Source organism: Neomonachus schauinslandi, chromosome 4 (assembly GCF_002201575.2).
Source record: "Neomonachus schauinslandi chromosome 4, ASM220157v2, whole genome shotgun sequence".
Taxonomy (NCBI): Eukaryota; Metazoa; Chordata; class Mammalia; order Carnivora; family Phocidae; genus Neomonachus; species Neomonachus schauinslandi.
Window position 1 is genome coordinate 186,681,670 of NC_058406.1, and position 20,679 is coordinate 186,702,348.

A 20,679-nucleotide genomic window follows, 5' to 3' on the forward strand; every position below is an offset into this window, starting at 1 on the left:
AAAGGACTCGAGAAACTCCGAGTACCTTTTCCTGAACACCGGCCCGAGCAAGACGTGAGTCCCAGGGAAAATGGAGGAAATCGTCCCGTTCGCCAATTCACACCCTTGCAAACCTCGCAGCCCCTCCCCCAGCACTCCCAGCAGAAGATGGAAAGTATTTGGGACAGCGTGGTAATGACAAGGTGACAAAACACAGCCCGACATGGATGGCCCCAAGGGCCGGGGAGGGAAAGGCAGGCTCCACCAGTATTCGTTAGGAAAGGTCGGAGGGCTGGCAGCCCAGGCTCTCGTTTCCATCTCGGAAACGAAGAAAAGGACATCAAATTCAGCCCGCACAAAGGGCCTGAAAGGAGCAGGCGCAGAGCCAGGGGAGAGGTGTTCTGGGAGGGGTCCTGGTGCGGCCGAGACCCCAGGGCAGAGGGATGCCCCCCACCCCAGGCCCGCCCTGGGCCGCGCCCAGAACCTTCTGGAACCCACCTCGCCGTCCCTCCCCTCCCCCTTCCCAGAGACACCCAACCTTCTCTCAGTGAACGGCCGTGCTGCTGGGCCTGTGAGGTAAGTCCCCAGAACCTACTGGAACCTTTCGCGCCTCCCGGCTCTGTGAGGGCGGGGCCTTCGATGCCTGCTGAAACTTCTGGAATCCCTAGAACCTGAGAGCGCAGGCGCACCGGCGCGCGCACGCACGCGCAGAGACCCTCGGGAGTTGGCCACGCCCACGCAGACAGCCTGGGGGACGTGCTCCTGCTGTGGGAGGCGCGACTGTGGTGCGAGGGTCCTCCTGCTCACCTGCTGCGGCTGTGCCTCCGAACCCCGCTGTGCCCACGGTCTCAGGCCGCGCCAGCCCAGGGTTCCAGAAGGTTCTCTGTGGTCGTCATGGGTCGTTGCGGACCGTGGGCTCAGGGAGCCGGCAGGGCGGAGTGGGAAGGGGCTGTCGTGGGCGAGCGGCGGCGGAGGCCTGGGGCGGGCGGCAGGCCGGCCCCACCGCCAGGGGTGGGTGGCACCGGCTGGGGGGGGTCCTCGCAGGGTGGGGACAGCAGGGGTGCAGGCGGCCCCCGCTGACAGGGAAGGCGTGTCCCCCTGCGGCAACGGGGCATGCGCAAACAGGCGGCCCCCCCCCCCCCCCCAGCCAGGGGCTCCGCGAGTCAGGCGGCCCCCCACCTCAGCCAGGGCCTCCCCCCAGACAGGCAGCCTCTCCCCTCAGCCAGCTGCTCCTCCCTCCAGCTGGTGGCCAGCCTCCCTCAGGCAGGTGCTCCCGCCCCAAAGGCGGCGTGCATCTCAGCCAAGTGCTCATGCCGCCCCCAGACAGGCGGCCATCATCCCCCTCAGCAAGGTGCTTCCCCCCAGACAGGCAGCAACCCCCTTAGCCAGGTACTTCCCACTTGGACAGGCGGCCCCCTGTCAGCCGGGTGCTCACCCCCCATGACCCGCGGCCCCTTTCTCAGGCAGATGCTTCTTCCTAGACAGGTGGCCCCTGATCAGGTAGGTGCTCCCCTACCCAGACAGGCGGATGCTCCCCGACAGGTGGCCCCCCGTTCAGCCAGGGATTCCCCCTCAAAAGGGCAGCCACCACCTCTCAGGAAGACGGTCCCCCACACACAGGTGGATGCTCCTCAGCCAGGGACACCCCCTCAGACAGGTGGCCAACCCCCCTCAGGAAGGTGGTTCCCCCGCCCCGGCCCCTCAGACAGGTGGCCCCCATCCCCCCACTCCCCTTCCCCACTCTCCATCACCTCAGGCAGGTGCTTCCCCTCAGTCAGGCACCCGCTCACAGCCTCGGTCTGTCACCTCTCCCTTCAGGCAGGTGGCCTCCCTCACCCTCAGGGAGACCCAGTCAGGCAGGTGCCAGGCTCCTCCTCAGTCAGGCTCCCCCTCCAGGCAGGGGACACCCCCACCCCCATGCAGAGATGCATCCGCCTGAGCACTGGTGGCTGCTCCTGACCCTGAAAAGGCAGATGGGGCATCCAGGGAGACAAGCTGCTGGGGCAGGGGAGGCGGTTTCCCGAAGGGCCCTGGACACAGGGTTGGGGGTGCAGGTGGGGGCCCCATGGGAACATAGTACAGAGGCAGGCGCTGCCCGGTGCCTTGGGGGCCATCCTGGAGCAGAGTGCCAGGGTCTGGGCTCAGCTGTGGGGTCCCCAGCCCCTCTGTGGCCTGCACTTCGGGGCCACCTGATTCCGCAGAGGCGGGCTGGGTAGCAGAACGTTCCTGGCGCACACTGTGGCCCGCGTGCAAGTGAGGCTTCTGGCACTTTCCCTTCCCCCACGTTTGTCCAGATGCTGGTGGGAGCAGGGAACAGCCAGATGGACAATGTTCTGGCACTTTCCCCAAGTTGCTCTTGAGATCAATGAGTACATAAGGAGAAGCATCTGGGGGTGCGTGGACCTTGGGTGAGCCCCAGGTGGAGGCGGCCCCAGGGCCTGGCTGTCTTGGCAGAACTCTGCCTGTTGGAGAGCAGGCAGGATGACTTCCCGCAACATGAAGGCAGGAGTGACAAAGCCTTCCTGCTGGGAAAGGCCTACACCCCCAGTCCCTGCATGGAGCAGCTTGGGGCCCTGCTGGGTGGGGATGCAGGTGCTCGTGGGGAGAGGAGCCGAGAGGTGCGTGCGGGTGGCTGGTGCATGCTGACCCTCCCTGAGGAGCCCTGCTCTCTGCTCACGTGGGTCCGGCAGACACACATCCTGTGAGGGGCGCTCTGTAGACATGGAGCCTGCTGACATGCACCCTGCGTCTCCTCACCTATAGGTTCAAGTTCCTGCGAGAAATGATGCTTCTCTGTGCCTTGCTCCTAGCCGTTGGCTGGCCATTGGTCAGCAATCAAAATATATCAACTTGTAAGTATTCCCTCTGGCTGTCTGGGAGGCGATAAGAATTTATGTGTTATCCAGGGTCAGAGGACGAATTTGAGTGGAATTTCTGTCATCTTAGCCAGCAGAGCCCTCCGTCGTCAGTGCAATTGGTGGGCACAGGGTGGATTTGGAAGTGTCCCTGAGCTAGGAGAGGGTCAGGAGGGGGTTTCTAGATGCGGCCCTTCCTCATCTGGAGTGGGCAGGAGTGGCTGAGTCCAGCGACATCTGGGTGGGCACCGGCCTTCTAGGACTGTCAGGCTTCCTTAGACAGATGAAGCTTATCTGCAGAGCGCAGGGTTCCCTCACTTGGTCTCTGGGAACAGGAGCAACTCCTGGCTTCTGCCCAGAAGCTAATCCTGCCTATAGCAGTGTGTCCTTTAAGGCAGGGGGGAGGGGTCACCTGCCAGGGGAGGGTGTAGCTGGCTGGTAACGGGCGGAAAACGCTGGAGCCTGATGCTGCTGTTTTCTCTCAGGGACCTACAATTTGAAATGCCATGATTGTTCGGTCATCAACACCTTCAACTGTCCAACTGTACGGGTATGTGACTATGAAGTCAGGCGCTGTCTGATAGTCTCTATTCGTAAGTACCTGTCTGTGTTTCCTACACTTTGTGATTTAGTGAGTTGCAGGGAGCAGGTCCAATCTGTTCTTTCTCTGCACCCAGTCCCATGGCCCTTGGCCTGCTCTGCCCCCATCCTGGGAGCACATCCCAGGCACTAGGCTCTAACTGCCACCTCTTGGTTGTACCAAGTGCCGATGCCCGCACTGGGGACTCGGGCAGGAGCTAGGATCTGTCCTTTGTCCCTGCAGGGGGCACTGTAGTGTGCAGGTCTCGGCCTCTCAATAATGCGGCGATGTGGCTGGAATGGCCCTTGTGGTTCTTAATAGGATTGCAAGAGGCCCTCAGCAGTAACCATCAGGGGACTTTGAAATGACAGGGGTTGTCACTTACAAGTCTGGAGCTTACAAGGCGCTCCTGGAGGCACACAGCGATGTCCTGGGTAGTAGAGAGAGAGAGGTCATGGGCTGGGGGTTCTGCTTTTATCGGGGTCAAGGGTGGGGACCCAGGGTTTCTTGGGCCCATCTTTTATTGGTGAATTTAAAACATGAGCGTGGGGGGTGTGCCTGAGTGGCTCAGTTGTTAAGCATCTGCCTTCGGCTCAGGTCATGATCCCAGGGTCCTGGGATCGAGCCCCGCATCGGGCTCCCTGCTCCGCGGGAAGCCTGCTTCTCCCTCTCCCACTCCCCCTGCTTGTGTTCCCTCTCTCGCTGTGTCTCTCTCTCTCTCTCTCAAATAAATAAAATCTTAAATAAATAAATAAAACATGAGAGTAGGAATTGAAAGCGCGGGAGGAGAAAACACCGGACACCCAAGTGGTCACCTATGGAAACCAACCAAGATCCCTAAAGCAAAGGAGCCTCAGGGGGTGGTGGTGTGGAGCTGCTGGCTCTTTATCTCGTCCAGTGGCTGGTGACTTGTTTATTCCAGATAGCCATCTTTGAAGTGGATGGCTTAGCAGTCAGGGCTTGTGGGGCACTTGCATTACAAAAGGAAAAAAGACCCACCATCAGGGCTACACTCCCTCTGGGAGACCTGGATGAGTTGTGCAGCCACACGTTGGGATGACTGCTCCCGAAGTGGGCCATGGACTCTGTTTCCAAGCACCTCACCCTCTATGGCTCTGGGGTAGACTTGGCCCAGAGAGAGCTTGCCTGAGGTCTGCAGGGCTGAGGTGAAGCAGAGACTTGCTCTGGAAGGTCACTGTGGTTTTCCATAGTGGCGGATAGCAGGGGACTGCGGCGTCTCCTCGCTTTATCCTGCTGCACGTCCATCCCTTCATCCCCATTGCCGGGCCTTTGGACCAAGAGCGCTTCCCTTTTTAAAAAAAAAATTTTATTGTTATGCTAATCACCATACATTACATCATTAGTTTTTGATGTAGTGTTCCATGATTCATTGTTTGTGCATAACACCCAGTGCTCCATGCAGAACGTGCCCTCTTTAATACCCATCACCAGGCTAACCCATCCTCCCACCCCCCTCCCCTCTAGAACCCTCAGTTTTTCAGAGTCCATCGTCTCTCATGGTTCGTCTCCCCCCCCATTCCCGCCTTCATTCTTCCCCTCCTGCTATCTTCTTCTTCTTTTTTTTTAGCATATATTGTATTATTTGTTTCAGAGGTACAGATTTGTGACTCAACAGTCTTGCACAATTCACAGCGCTCACCATAGCACATACCCTCCCCAGTGTCTATCACCCAGCCACCCCATCCCTCCCACCCCCCACCACTCCAGCAACCCTCAGTTTGTTCCCTGAGATTAACAATTCCTCATATCAGTGAGGTCATGTGATACATGTCTTTCTCTGATTGACTTATTTCGCTCAGCATAACACCCTCTACTTCCATCCACATTGTTGCAAATGGCAAGATCTCATTCCTTTTGATGGCTCCATAATATTCCATTGTGTGTGTGTGTGTGTGTGTGTGTGTATATATATATATATATATATATATATACATATACATACATATATACATATACATATATATATATATATATATATATATATATACCACTTCTTCTTTATCCATTCATCTGTCGACGGACATCTTGGCTCTTTCCACAGTTTGGCTATCGTGGACATTGCTGCTATAAACATCGGGGTGCACGTACCCCTTCGGATCCCTACATTTGTGTCTTTGGGGTAAATACCAAGTAGTGCAATTGCTGGGTTGTAGGGTAGCTCTATTTTCAACTTTTTGAGGTGCCTCCATACTGTTTTCCAGAGTGGCTGCACCAGCTTGCATTCCCATCAACAGTGTAGGAGGGTTCCCCTTTCTCCGCATCCCCGCCAACATCTGTCGTTTCCTGAGTTGTTAATTTTAGCCATTCTGACTGGTGCGAGTTGATATCTCATTGAGGTTTTGATTTGGATTTCCCTGATGCCGAGCGATGTTGAGCACTTTTTCATGTGTCTGTTGGCCATTTGGATGTCTTTGGAAAAATGTCTGTTCATGTCTTCTGCCCATTTCTTGATTGGGTCATTTGTTCTTTGTGTGTTGAGTTTAAGAAGTTCTTTATAGATTTTGGATACTAGCCCTTTATCTGATATGTCATTTGCAAATATCTTCTCCCATTCCGTCAGTTGTCTTTTGGTTTTGTTGACTATTGCTTTTGCTGTGCAAAAGCTTTTTATCTTGATGAAGTCCCAATAGTTCATTTTTGCCCTTGCTTCCTTTGCCTTTGGTGATGTTTCTAGGAAGAAGTTGCTGCGGCTGAGGTCGAAGAGGTTGCTGCCTGTGTTCCGCTTTAGGACTTTGATGGACTCCTGTCTCACATTTAGGTCTTTCAACCATTTTGAGTCTATTTTTGTGTGTGGTGTAAGGAAATGGTTCAGTTTCATTCTTCTGCATGTGGCTGTCCAATTTCCCAACACCATTTGTTGAAGAGACTGTCTTTTTTTCATTGGACATTCTTTCCTGCTTTGTCAAAGATTAGTTGACCATAGAGTTGAGTGTCCATTTCTGGGCTCTCTAGTCTGTTCCATTGATCCATGTGTCTGTTTTTGTGCCAGTACCAGACTGTCTTGATGATGACAGCTTTGTAATAGAGCTGGAAGTCTGGAATTCTGATGCCACCAGCTTTGCTTTTCTTTTTCAACATTCCTCTGGCTATTCGGGGTCTTTTCTGGTTCCATACAAATTTTAGGATTATTTGTTCCATTTCTTTGAAAAATGTTGATGGTATTTTGATGGGGATTGCATTGAATGTGTAGATTGCTCTAGGTAGCATTGACATCTTCACAATATTTGTTCTTCCAATCCATGAGCATGGAACGTTTTTCCATTTCTTTGTGTCTTCCTCAATTTCTTTCATGAGTATTTTATAGTTTTCTGGTACAGATCCTTTGCCTCTTTGGTTAGATTTATTCCTAGATATCTTATGGTTTGGGGTGCAATTGCAAATGGGATCGATTCCTTAATTTCTCTTTTTTCTGTCTTATTGGTGTATAGGAATGCCACTGATTTCTATGCATTGATATTATATCCTGCCACTTTACTGAATTCCTGTATGAGTTCTGGAAGTTTTGGGGTAGAGTCTTTTGGGTTTTCCACATAAAGTATCATATCATCTGCAAAGACTGAGAGTTTGATTTCTTTTTTGCCGATTTGGATGCCTTTTATTTCTTTTTGTTGTCTGATTGCTGTGGCTAGGACTTCTAATACTATGTTGAATAGCAGTGGTGATAGTGGACATCCCTGCCGCGTTCCTGACCTTAGGGGGAAAGCTCTCAGTTTTTCCCCATTGAGAATGATATTCGCTGTGGGTTTTTCATAGATGGCTTTTATGATCTTGAGGTATGTACCCTCTATCCCTATACTCTGAAGAGTTTTGATCAAGAAAGGATGCTGTACTTTGTCAAATGCTTTTTCTGCATCTATTGAGAGGATCATATGATTCTTGTTCTTTCTTTTATTAATGTATTGTATCACGTTGATTGATTTGCAGATGTTGAACCAACCTTGCAGCCCAGGGATAAATCCCACTTGGTCGTGGTGAATAATCCTCTTAATGTACTGTTGTATCCTATTGCCTAGAATTTTGGTGAGAATTGTTGCATCCATGTTCATCCAGGATATTAGTCTGTAATTCTCCTTTTTGATGGGGTCTTTGTCTGGTTTTGGGATCAAGGTAGTGGTGGCCTCATAAAATGAGTTTGGAAGTTTTCCTTCCATTTCTATTTTTTGGAACAGTTTCAGAAGAATAGGTATTAATTCTTCTTGAAATGTTTGGTAGAATTCCCCTGGGAAGGCCTCTGGCCCTGGGGATTTTTGATTACTGCTTCAATTTCCTTAGTGGTTATGGGTCTGTTCAGGTTTTCCATTTCTTCCTGGTTCAGTTTTGGTAGTTGATACATCTCTAGGAATGCATCCATTTCTTCCAGGTTATCTAATTTGCTGGCATAGAGTTGCTCATAATATGTTCTTATAATTATTTGTATTTCTTTGGTGTTGGTTATGATGTCTCCTCTTTCATTCATGATTTTGTTGATTTGGGTCATTTCCCTTTTCTTTTTGATAAGTCTGGCCAGGGGTTTATCAATCTTGTTAATTCTTTCAAAGAACCAGCTCCTAGTATTGTTGATCTGTTCTACTGTTCTTTTGGTTTCTATTTCATTGATTTCTGCTCTGATCTTTATTATTTCTCTTCTCCTACTGGGTTTAGGCTTTATTTGCTGTTCTTTCTCCAGCTCCTTTAGGTGGAGGGTTAGGTTGTATATTTGAGACCTTTCTTGTTTCTTGAGAAAGGCTTGTATTGCTCTATACTTTTCTCTTAGGACTGCCTTTACTGTATCCCAAAGATTTTGAACAGTTGTGTTTTCATTTTCATTTGTTTCCATGATTTTTTTTTTAAAGATTTCATTTATTTATTTGACAGAGAGATAGAGAGCACAAGTAGACAGAGCGGCAGGCATAGGGAGAGGGAGAAGCCGGCTTTGTGCTGAGCAGGGAGCCGGACGTGGGGCTCGATCCCAAGACCCCAGGATCATGACCTGAGCCGAAGGCAGCCACTTAACCGTCTGAGCCACCCAGGCACCCGTTTCCATGAATTTTTTAAATTCTTCTTTAATTTCCTGGTTGACCCATTCATTCCTTAGTAGGATGCTCTTTAGCCTCCATGTATTTGAGTTCTTTCCGACTTTCCTCTTGTGATTGAGTTCTAGTTTCAAAGCATTGTGGTCTGAAAATGTGCAGGGAATGATCTTAATCTTTTGGTACCAGTTGAGACCTGATTTGTGACCTAGGATGTGATCTTTTCTGGAGAATGTTCCATGGGCACTAGAGAAGAATGTGTATTCTGTTGCTTTGCGATGGAATGTTCTGAATCTATCTGTGAAGTCCATTTGGTCCAGTGTGTCATTTAAAGTCTTTATTTCCTTGTTGATCTTTTGCTTAGATGATCTGTCCATTTCAGTGAAGGGGGGGGTGTTAAAGTCCCCCACTATTATTGTATTGTTGTCGATGTGTTTCTTTGCTTTTGTTATTAATGGGCTTATATAATTGGCTGCTCCTATGTTAGGGGCATAGAAATTTACAATTGTTAGATCTTCTTGTTGGATAGACCCTTTAAGTAGGATATAATGTCCTTCCTCATCTCTTATTACAGTCTTTGGTTTAAAATCTAATTTGTCTGATACAAGGATTGCCACCGCAGCTTTCTTTTGGTGTCCATTAGCATGGTAAATGGTTTTCCACCCCCTCACTTTCAATCTGGGAGTGTCTTTAGGTCTAAAATGAGTCTCTTGCAGACAGCATATCGATGGGTCTTGTTTTTTAATCCAGTCTGATAGCCTGTGTCTTTTGATTGGGGCATTTAGCCTATTTACATTCAGGGTAACTATTGAAAGATAGGAATTTAGTGCCATTGTGTTGCCTGTAAGGTGACTGTTACTGTATATTGTCTGTGTTCCTTTCTGGTCTATGTTGCTTTTAGGCTCTCTCTTTGCTTAGAGGACCCCTTTCAAGATTTCTTGTAGGGCTGGTTTCGTGTTTGCAAATTCCTTTAGTTTTTGTTTGTCCTGGAAGCTTTTTATCTCTCCTTCTATTTTCAAGGACAGCCTAGCTGGATATAGTATTCTTGGCTGGCTGCATATTTTTCTCCTTGAGTGCTCTGAATATATCATGCCAGTCCTTTCTGGCCTGCCAGGTCTCTGTGGATAGGTCTGTTGCCAATCTAATGTTTCTACCATTGTAGGTTACATATCTCTTCTCCCGAGCTGCTTTCAGGATTTTCTCTTTGTCTCTGAGACTCATAAGTTTTACTATTAGATGTCGGGGTGTCGACCTATTTTTATTGATTTTGAGAGGGGTTCTCTGTGCCTCCTGGATTTTGATGCCTGTTCCCTTCCCCAAATTAGGGAAGTTCTCTGCTATAATTTGCTCCAATATACCTGCCCCTCTCTCTCTTTCTTCTTCTTCTGGGATCCCAATTATTCTAATGTTGTTTCGTCTTATGGTATCGCTTATCTAATTCTGCCCTCGTGATTCAGTAGTTGTTTATCTCTCTTTTTCTCAGCTTCTTTATTTTCCATCATTTGGTTTTTATATCACTAATTCTCTCTTATGCCTCACTTATCCTAGCAGTTAGCGCCCCCGTTTTTTATTGCACCTCATTAATAGCCTTTTTGATTTCAACTTGGTTAGATTTTAGTTCTTTTATTTCTCCAGAAAGAGTTTCTCTAATAACTTCCATGCTTTTTTCAAGCCCAGCTAGTATCTTTTAAATCATCACTCTGAACTCTAGTTCCGACATCATACTAAGGTCCGTACTGAGTAGGTCCCTGGCAGTCAGTACTGCGTCTTGTTCTTTTTGTTGAGGTGATTTTTTCCATCTTGTCATTTTGTCCAGAGGAGAATAGATGAATGAGAGAACAAAATGCTAACAGGGTAACAACATCCCCAGAAAATATACTCTAAACAAATCAGAAAAGACCTGAAGCCAGGGGAAAAGAAAGGGAAAGAAAGAAAAAAGAAAAAGAAAAAGAAAAAAGAAATAGATGAAAACAAACAAAAACAGAACAAAACAAAACAAAAAAAACAGAATATGATCAAATATGATCAGGGTGGTGCATAGATTAGTGCCACACACTAGATTTTGGGTGTATTTTGGTCTGTTAGAAGAAAGTGCCCCCCAAAATTTTAAAGAAAGAAAAACTTATATATGTACAAAAATAAGGGTTAATACGATGAAGGGTTGGAATGCGACTGTAAAGATGAAAATTATAAAAACCTTTATAAAAGTAATTGATAAGAAGTTGTTTGAAAAAAGAAAGAAGAGGATTTTTAAAAGAAGAGAAAAGGAGAGAATGTGATCAGGCAGGAGACTAGAACAAAGCCATACACTAGAGATTTAGGGTATATTTTGATTTGTTAGAAGAAACTGTATCTCAAAATTTTAAAGAGCAAAGAAGTTATATATATATGCCAAAAATAAGGGTAACTACTATGAAGGGATAGAATATGACTCTAAAAATGAAAAATAAAAATGTTTTTTAAAAAAGGGATTGATAAGATGTTGGTTGAAAAAGGGAAAAAAAATTAAAAAAAGGACAGTTAAAAAAAATTAACTTTGAAAGACTAAAGAATCATGGTAAAAAAGCCATGAATTCTATGTGCAGTATTCCCCTAGCGCTGGAGTTCTGCCGTTCTCATTGATTGGTGAACTTGGTCTTGGCTGGCTGTTCTTGCTGATCTTCTGGGGGAGGGGCCTGTTGCCGAGGTTCCGAATGTCTTTGCCGGACGCAGAATTGCCCTGCCCTTACCCATCTGGACTAAGTAATCTGCTTGGGTTTGCTCTCTGGAGCTTTTGTTCCCTGCAAGCTTTCCGTACAGCTTTGGAGGACGAGAGTGAAAAAGGCGGCCTCCCAATCTCTGCCCCGGGGAGCCGAGAACTCGGGGCCCCGCTCCTCAGTGCGCCCCCAGAGAAAAGCCGTCAGTCACTCCCGTCTCCCCGGTCTCCGGCCGCACTCCGTGCTCACCTGGCCTGTGACCGAGCATTTCTATCTCTGGCTCATGACCCCATGTGGAGTCTCCAAACCCAGCAGATCCCTGCGGTGTGCTCCCGCGCCGCTCCTCCCGGGGGAGGAAGGTGAGTCTCCCCGGATCTGCTGCTTGTTGGGTCCCTGCTGGAGGAGCAGTGGCCTGACTGCCACGGATCACGGTTTATGGCAACCCCGAGCTGAGAGCCCACTCCGGCTCCGATACCTGGGAGCTCTGCCGCACTCAGGCACCCCCAGTCTTTCTGTGACCCTGAGGGTCCTGAGAACACACTGTCCCACGAGAGTTCCACCCCCGCTCAGCCACTGGAGCGACGTCCCTCAGCGGAACCGACTTCTAAAAGTTCCGATTTTGTGCTCCGCGGCTCTCTCACTTGCCAGAAGCGGCCGCCGGAGGCCCCTCCCCCGCCGTCTATCCTCCCGAATATCGCCTCGGATTCACTTCGCACGTCCTACCTTCCAGAAACTAGTCGCTTTTCTGTTCAGAGAGTTGCTGCTATTCTTTTCTTCGATCTCCTGTTGAGGTTGTAGGTGTTCAGAATGGTTTGATCCGTATCCAGCTGAATTCCTGGGACCAGAGGAAATCCAGGTCTCCTACTCCTCTGCCATCTTGCTCCGCCCCCTCTCCCAAGAGCGGTTCCTAAGAGCACAGTCATTGCTTGGCTGCTGGGCTGCAGAGGCGGCAGGCGTGTGGGCGAGCACTTCAGACATCTCTGTAAGAGTTCTCTCTGCATGGCCCGGAACGGGAGAAGCATGGCATCGATATTTTCCTGCCAAGTGGGCTCTTCCCCCCAGCCTCAGCTCCAAGTATTAGACCTGGTTCTGGACTATCTTTCTGATCGCCAGCCTGCCCTTGATACACGTCTGTCTCTCAGCTCCTCCCCCAGTCATGGAAGCTAGAACACCTGGATTTAATAACTGACCCCCATAGGGCTTCAGGGGCTCAGTTTTCCCGAGTGGCCCTGGTGGATACCGAGACAATGAGTTGACAAGAGCCTTCAGAGGGCTGGAATGCTTGCATATTTTCCCCTGCAGGATATTTGCTGACTTCTGGGGTTGTGCAGGTAAACGGAACACCTCTTTGGAGAAATTCTGAACCTCAGAGACTGAGCTTCAACCCACACTCAAACTCAGTGATGTCTCAGCGATGGACAGACACAGTCCCCGGAACACAACAGAGACCCCAGAAAGAGTTCCACACACATATGCCCGAGTGATTTTGGGCAACGGTGCAAACACAGTCGGTGGAGAAAGATAGCCTCTTCAACTTGATCGGGCAAAAGTGAATCTTGACCTAAACCTCAAATCGTATTCAAAACTTACCTCCAAAGGATCATGGGCTAAATGTAAAAGGTAAAATCTACAACTTTTAGGAAAAGAGAGCACAGAGGAGAAAGTCGTTGGTATCTGTGGCTAGGCAAAGAGGACCTAGCCTTGATGACAAAGCACGACCAATAAGAAGGGCATTGCTGACATGGGATGTGCACCAGTGATCAATATTTCCGTGTGGAAGGCCCTGTTCAGAAGAGGGAAAGGCAGGCTCCAGACCGGGAGGAAAAGCGCACAAACCACATATCCAACAAAAGACTGATGTCTTGAGCATATATATACACAGCTCGCACAATTCAACAGCAAAAATGCAGCCAATCTCATTAGAACAAGGCCAAAGACATAAAAAGATATTTCACCGATGTGGATTCACATGTAGCAGGTAAACCCATGAGCAGATTTTCAATGAACATCTTTGGCCACTAGGATAATGAAAATTGACAAACAGTGTTAGATATCGTGAATCAGAGTGGCCAAAGTAAAAAAGAGTGACCATCCCAAATGCTGGCCAGGATGGTAGAGAAACCAGATTTTTTTTTTTTTAAAGATCTTATTTATCTATTTGACAGAGAGAGAGACAGCGAGAGAGGGAACACAAGCAGGGGGAGGGGGAGAGGGAGAAGCAAGCTTCCCGCTGATGCAGGGCTTGATCCCAGGACCCTGGGTTCATGACCTGAGCCGAAGGCAGACGCTTAATGACTGAGCCACCCAGGTGCCCCAAGAAACCAGATTTTCATACCTTGCCAGTGACAATGAAAAGTGGGGCAGCCAAGATGGGGACCACTGTCCAGTTTCTTAAAAACTAACCGCACAGCTACCATACATCCCCAAAATTGCACTTCTGAGGGTTTCCCCCAGAGTAATTAGATAAGACAATGCATGGTTGTTGATGGCAGATTAATTTGTAACACGTCACCCCCAGACTCATCCTGGGTGTTCTTCAGTGTGTAAAAGGTAAAGAAACCATGGTACATCTGCCCCGTGGGTATTCCTCGGCAGTAAAAAAAGAGCAGATATTGATACAACAACCTGAATGAATGTCTGGGGAATTACGCTGCACAAGAAAGGCCAACCCCATGGTCCATGGTCCCTGTTAGAGGCCATTCTTGAAATGACCAACTTAGAGAAGTGGACCCCAGATTAGTTTTGTGCACATGGGGAGAGGGGTCCATGGCAGGGCATTTGGGTGGGAAAGATGTCAGTGCGTCCATATGAGGGATGATTATGGTGATACAACTGTTCTTTCTCCTTACTATTTTAAAAGCCAGTGGCCTGGTTGTGATAGTGTACTGTGGTCTTGCAAGATGTTATCATTGGAAGTGACTGAGTAAAGCTATACAGGATCTTTCTGTATTTCCTGCAAGTGCTTTGAATATCCAATTGTCAGAAGTAAAACGTTTAACAGAAAAGCAATTTAAAATCTAACATACCATTACTTACATTAACATTAAAATGGCTACACCTAGAAACCCAACACTTTAAAGTACACAGAAATTAATATATTCTGCTTAATAGAGGCATGCTTTAAAATGAGAATGTAGGGACGCCTGGGGGGCTCAGTCAGTTAAGTGGCTGCCTTAGGCTCAGGTCATGATCTCAGGGTCCTAGGATCGAGTCCATGTCGGGCTCCCTGCTCAGGGGGGAGTCTGCTTCTCCCTCGGCCTGCCGCTCCTCCTGCTTGTGTGTGTGCACTCTCTCTCTGACAAATAAATTTTTTAAAAACTTAAAAAATAATAATAATAAAATGGGAATGTAGGGGCTCCTGGGTGGCCCAGTCGGTTAAGTGTCTGCCTTTGGCTCAGGTCATGATCTCAGGGTCCTGGGATCGAGCCCCGCGTCAGGCTCCCTGCTCAGCGGGTAGCCTGCCTCTCCCTCTCCTCCCCACCTGTGCTCTCTCACTCTCTCTCAAATAAATAATTAAAATCCTTAAAAAATAATAAAAGGAATGTAAAAAGTTTGCAAATAAAATATAGAACGTGGTATACAACTTAAATATTGGCCAGAGAAAGCTCTTCCACCCACACTGAGGCAAAGGAACAATAACAAAGAACGTCACTTGTGTGAAGAGCATCACTGTATGGAGAGGAAGGGGTAAGAAGACCTGGAAGAAACCACCGTGTAAATGCCCACATGCCCAATAACAGGATGAAGATACACACAGAAAAATCCTCCATAGAATTTAGGAACTGTAGGTAGATCCACAATCACAGCGTGATTGTTGTTCACACATCTCTCCCCATAGCTTCTAGGTGCCAGAGCAAGGAGGCAAAACTTACTGCAGCTGTACAGCCCCGGTGGAAGAATTCTTTCTGTAAAGGATCAGAGAGCAAACGTGTTCAGCTTTGTAAGCCATCTAGTCCTAGTTGCAAGTACCCAGCACTGCCCGTGAGGAGGTGGAAGCAGCCACAGAGGATGGGGACACATAGTGATCATCCCTATGTCCCAACAAATCTTGACTGCTAGACGCAGCTGGTGGACTGGGGTTGTCCCGCAGGCTCTTGTTTGCCGGCCTCAGCTCCAGAAGGTCTGAGCGATGCCGTTTACAGACCAGGAGTGATCATTATATATATAGCAGCAGAGCCACACAGGAGCAAGTACACGCACTTCACAAGGTCGCTTATGACGTTTGCAACAAGGACTGAAATTATTTAGTTCCTTCTCTGTTACGGTGGAATTAAACTAGAAATCATGACTCAGAAGAGAACTGGGAAATCCTCCGCTTCTTAGGAATTATTACCAATCACCAAAAGAGAAGCCACGACAGAAATGAGAAAATACTGAGTGTCTCAACGATTAGAAAGCTATGACATGGGAAAAACGAGTGGAGAGCAGCTAAAGCGGTGCCGAGAGCCAAATAGGGAACACTCCCAGCATCTAGTAGAGGAGATAAAGGGTGAAAAGGCCCTAGGCTTCCACTCAGAAAGGTAGGAGGAGAATAGGAAATCCACCCAAAGCAATGAGGACGGAAATGTAAAGAGGATAGCAGAAGTCCTTGAAATAGGAAGACAAAAACAACACAAAACAGATAAGATCCCCACAAAGCCAATAGCTGGTTCTTTGGAAGGATTCATAGTATTGGTAAAACAGTAGGAGAAATCAAAGGCAGAAACATAAAATTCATAATTTCATTATCAGAAATGAAAAGGGAGGCAACCCTGAGACCGTACAGACCTTGTATAGATAATAAGAGCCATTATGAATAGCCTTCTTGTGATCAATCTGAGCTGTGTGATGAAATGAACAGTACCTTGAAAAACACATTTTAACTACATCTGACCCACAGTGACATCGTAAAGCTGAAGTGTCCTGACTCATTTCTGGAAAACCTACCTGAGTAGAGAGTGCTTCTCTGGTAAATTCCCCACTAGCTTTATAGGAGAAATCAGCCCAATCTTCACAAACGCTTCCAGGGAATAAACAAGGAGGATTGCTCCCCAATACATTCCCCCTGCCCGATGACAGCCTAACCCCAACCCAAAAGCCCAGCGAAGACACTGGAAGAATGGAAATCACAGATGATCCTCTCTTATGACCAGAGATATAAAAATACTAGCCAAATCGGAATAGAATCCTACTGTCAATAAGTTCTACCCCACCCAGTGTGATGCAGTATCCTGCATGGGGTCGTGGAACAGGAAGAGTGTTAAGGAAAAATGAATGAAATCTGAATAAAGTGTGGAGTTGAGTTAATAAGAATTTATCAGTGGTCATTCATTGTGTTTGACAGATGTGCCATAGGACGGTAAGTAATGAGAGACTAGAGGGGATTGGGTGTGCGGTGTGTAGAACACACACACGCACAGTCAGGCAATGGCCTGGATCCAAGGTCAGTACTCCAAGATCAGTTCAAAAAAATCAATTGTATTTTTATGCAACAACAAATTCAAGATGAAATTTTCAGGAAACCCATAGCATTTTAAAAAGCACCACAATAGCTAGAAATGCAACCAGATCTCTCCAAGATTTCCACATCGAAACAGCAAAAACACAAATGAAATGGAAGACTTAAATAAACGGATACACCAGGCTTATGGATGGTGAAACCCGGTAGAGGTAAGATGGCTGTTCTCCCCAAATTAATCTAAAATTTCCATGATATTCCAGTCAGAGTCTCAGCAGGTCAGTGTGTGTGAGTGTGTGTGTGTCTGCATGTGCGCCCGCGCATTTGCGAGTGGGTGTGCACGTTGATTCCAAATATCCGAATGTTTATGGAAATACGAAGGGCTAGGAATGTCCAAGGCAATCGTGTGGAAGAGGAGAAAAGCTGGAGGACTTGCACTCTTAACTCTCAGGATTATTTATATCATTTCGTCAGTCATTTTGACAGTCTGATGTTGGTGTCATGGCTGAAAAATAGACCTGTAGAGGAGAAAAGAGATCTCACAGGTATCTAGTTACATGCTTTCTGACAAGGTTGGCCCTGCAGGTATTGGGGAAAGATGCTTGTCTGTACTCACCACTGGTGGGTAGATGAGATCTTATTCGCTGTATCTACTTTACACAAAAGAAGCAGCTTCAGGTGCTTTGCGGATCTCCATGTAAATACTAAAAGAGCCAGGGGCTACTAGGTATTTATCCAAAGAACACAAATATAGTGATTTGAAGGGGCACATGCACCCCAATGTTTATAGCAGCAATGTCCACAATACCCAACATATGGAAAGCGCCCAGATGTGGATTGACAGATGAATGGATAAAGAAGATGTGGTCTATATATACAATGGAATATTACTCAGCCACCCAAAAGAATGAAATCTTGCCAATTGCAAGGACGTGGATATAATTAGAGGGTATTAACTAAGTGAAATAAGTCAGAGAAAGACAATACCATATGATCTCACTCATACGTGGAATTTAAGAAACGAAGCAGGTGAATGTAGGGGAAGAGAAGGAAACATAAAATAAGATGAAAGCAGAGATGGAAGCAAACCATAAAAGACTCTTAACTGTAGGAAAGAAACTGAAGGTTGCTGGATGGGAGGTGGTTGGGGGATGGGGTAACTGGGAGACGGGCATTAAGGAGGGCACTTGCTATGATGAGCACTGGGTGCTGTATGCTACTGATTAATTAAATTCCACCTCTACAACTAATAATACACTACGTTACCTAAATTGAATTTAAATAAAAATTTTTAAAATGTTAGTTGAAAGATGCCCTCTAGTGGTGCCTGGTTGGCTCCAATCAGTTAAACTTCTGCCTTCGGCTCAGGTCATGATCCCAGCGTTCTGGGATTGAACCCCTCCCTCTGCCTCTCCCCCAGCTTGTGCGTGCAATCACTCTCTCTCTCATTCACTCTCTCAAATTAAAAAACAAATCTTTTTAAAAAGATGCTTTCTAAAATAAAAAAAAGAATGAGGGTTGTTTTTTTTTTTTTTAAGAGAAATGTAGAAGAATATCTTTGTATCCTTGGATAATTATGAGTAAGAAAAGCGAACAGTATAGTGCTGGTCACATGTGGGAAAAGTGGCAAATGGGATTACATAAAAATTCACTTCTATCCCCGAGAAAATACGGAAAGACTGTGAAAACGATGCCACAGATGAAGAGAAAGCCCGTCAAAACACTGTCTGCTCAGGAGCTTGTATTCAGTATATAGAATGAACTTCGTCCTATAAATGAACAATTGAACAAGCAGATCATTGGGTAGAAATTTGAGCAAAAAAGCTTGAAGTCTGTTTACCAGAAAATGATACCCAAATGGGTAATAAATCTATGAAAAGATGCTCAACGTCATCGTTTTTGGTGGAAACGCAACTCAAAACCATGATACGGTAACCCCAAAAGAATGATTAAACATTCACAAACGACCACTCATGTGGTGGCAAGATTTCAAAGTGTACACGATCCTTTGGAGTGTAAATAGGTACAGCCATTCTGGAAAACTCTTCAGTGGCATCTGCTAAAGCCATACATATGCATCGTAAAGACTCAGCATTACCACCTATAAAGAACTCACACACGCTCACCTCAAGATGAGGACAAGCATATTCCTTGCAGCACTCTTTGGGGATAGACAAGAGCCAGAAACAATCCTAATGTCCATCAACCATCAACCGTGGAATATTCATCAGTGGAAAAGTATACAACTATGAGAGTAAACAACATACAACGGGGCCATAGAAGGGGTGGATTTCCCAAACACAAAGTAGAGAAAAGAAGCCAGACACCAAAAGAAACAATGCAGGATTTCATAATCACAAAGTTCAACAACAGACAAAATTAACATACAGGCTTACAAATCGAGACATTTCTTATCTTTGGCCTTGGCTGCTTATAGTGCCTGATGGAGGGACAGAAGCAGGAAACGAGGGTTTTCATCCAGTTCTGTTTCTGGAACTTGATGTTGGTTATATGGTTATGAGCAGCACTTCATGAAAATCCGGTCGGCCGTCGACTTACGAATATGCACTCTGCAGTACGGTACTGAACTTTCTAAAGTCCGTTACATGGCAAATAAAGAAAAGCAAGTGACTGGAGCCAGTTGTTCGTTCCTTCTCTTTAACCCCAGAGCCATGAATGGATACATCAACTGTGGCAAGTTTCAGGGAGAAAGTATGGTGTAAACACTGGGGTCACCAGGGGAACAGAACTCATGAATGAGAGCCGAGGAATTGAACTCAAGGACTCTCGAAGGAGGCCTCAGAACGAGCCAGTGGCATTGGTTGGCTGAGGCTATTGGGTGTGCCCACCAGGGAAGGTCATCACAGTAGTTGCGGGACCCTCCTTGGGACAGAGCGTCCAGTCTGTGCAGGGGAGCAGGTTGGCATTAAGCGTGCATCGACGTTTATATGTTGGGCCTGGAGCTGGGAACATCTGGCCGAGGGGCCACTCCAACTGCAGAAACTCAGATGAGGGCCACACTTCCAGGGGCACTCCACTTCAGGGGCTGTGTGATCCTGTGGGACATAAGCAATTCTATTTATAGAGCCCTGGAATTCTTAGGACACATAACGAACAGGGCATTTCATGTGTACAGCTATGCGCCAAGGTGCCATCCTACTATTTCGGGAGAGCCCGAGGCAGAGACGAGGTGGCAGTGTAGACAGAAAAACATCTCCAGAAGTTGTTCAAGGAGGAACCAGACCCTCTAGTGGCCTTACTTGGACATTCTTTATCAGTGAAGAATTCTAGGCAACGTAGCATTTGCGGATGTAGAATGCGGGCATGGAGCTAGTTAGTCCTGGGTGAAGTGTGCTTTGATATTTGCAAGCAGAAAACTGAAATCAATTATTTTCATCTTTATCTTTAGGTTTGAATGTTCGGGAACTATACGTTTACAAGAACTGTACATCCAGCTGCACTTTTTTATATCCATCCCAAACACCTCCTGAAGCCCCGAGAGTCCTTAAAACTAATAGTTTTTATTTTGTTCATTGTTGTCATAGTATGATTTGCAATGAGGGAGGACCTACTAATTTCGAGAGGGATATCCTACCCGATTATACAATTGAGGAGGAGTTAGAAGGAACTGTGCGCCTGGGGGAGTCAACATTTTTCCTGAGTGTTGCCTCCATCCTAGTCAGCAATATACTGACGTGAGAAGCCCTCTTGGAGGGCCTGATCTCTCCCCCCATTCCTCAGAGCAAGTTCACTCTCCTTTCCTCCCTTGTGAGCCAGGGACCCTGACCCACAGGCCTCCCAGTTGGCTGGTTACCCCTTTCCAGCTTATTTCAAGAGAGAAATAAAGAACATCATTGGGTACTGCTTACCCGGAGATTTCTTTGTGGTTTTAGCGTTTGATCTGTTTGTTCCTCTTTAGACATCATCTCACAAGTAGACCAAAACCTCTTGCCACTTCAGCATACAGAGATCGAGTCTTCAAATGAAAATCAGAACAGTTACAGGGGACAGTGCACGTGTCGGCTGAAAGAGCGGTCCCAGCTATGCCCAGACCACAGGCAGCAGAGGCCACCTGAGGCTCCATGCTTCCGGTTTCAGGTCG

General features: G+C 47.1%; 1 protein-coding gene across 1 annotated transcript; it reads left to right on the forward strand.

Annotated features, from left to right (window-relative positions):
- Positions 1-2,565: 2,565 nt before the first annotated feature.
- On the forward strand, positions 2,566-20,287 carry GML (glycosylphosphatidylinositol anchored molecule like). The gene is made up of 4 exons (XM_021688727.1): positions 2,566-2,597; positions 2,743-2,831; positions 3,320-3,427; positions 19,987-20,287. Exons 1-4 carry the CDS (start codon positions 2,566-2,568, stop codon positions 20,274-20,276), a joined length of 519 nt encoding a protein of 172 aa, XP_021544402.1. The 3' UTR covers positions 20,277-20,287.
- The last annotated feature ends 392 nt before the right edge of the window (positions 20,288-20,679 follow it).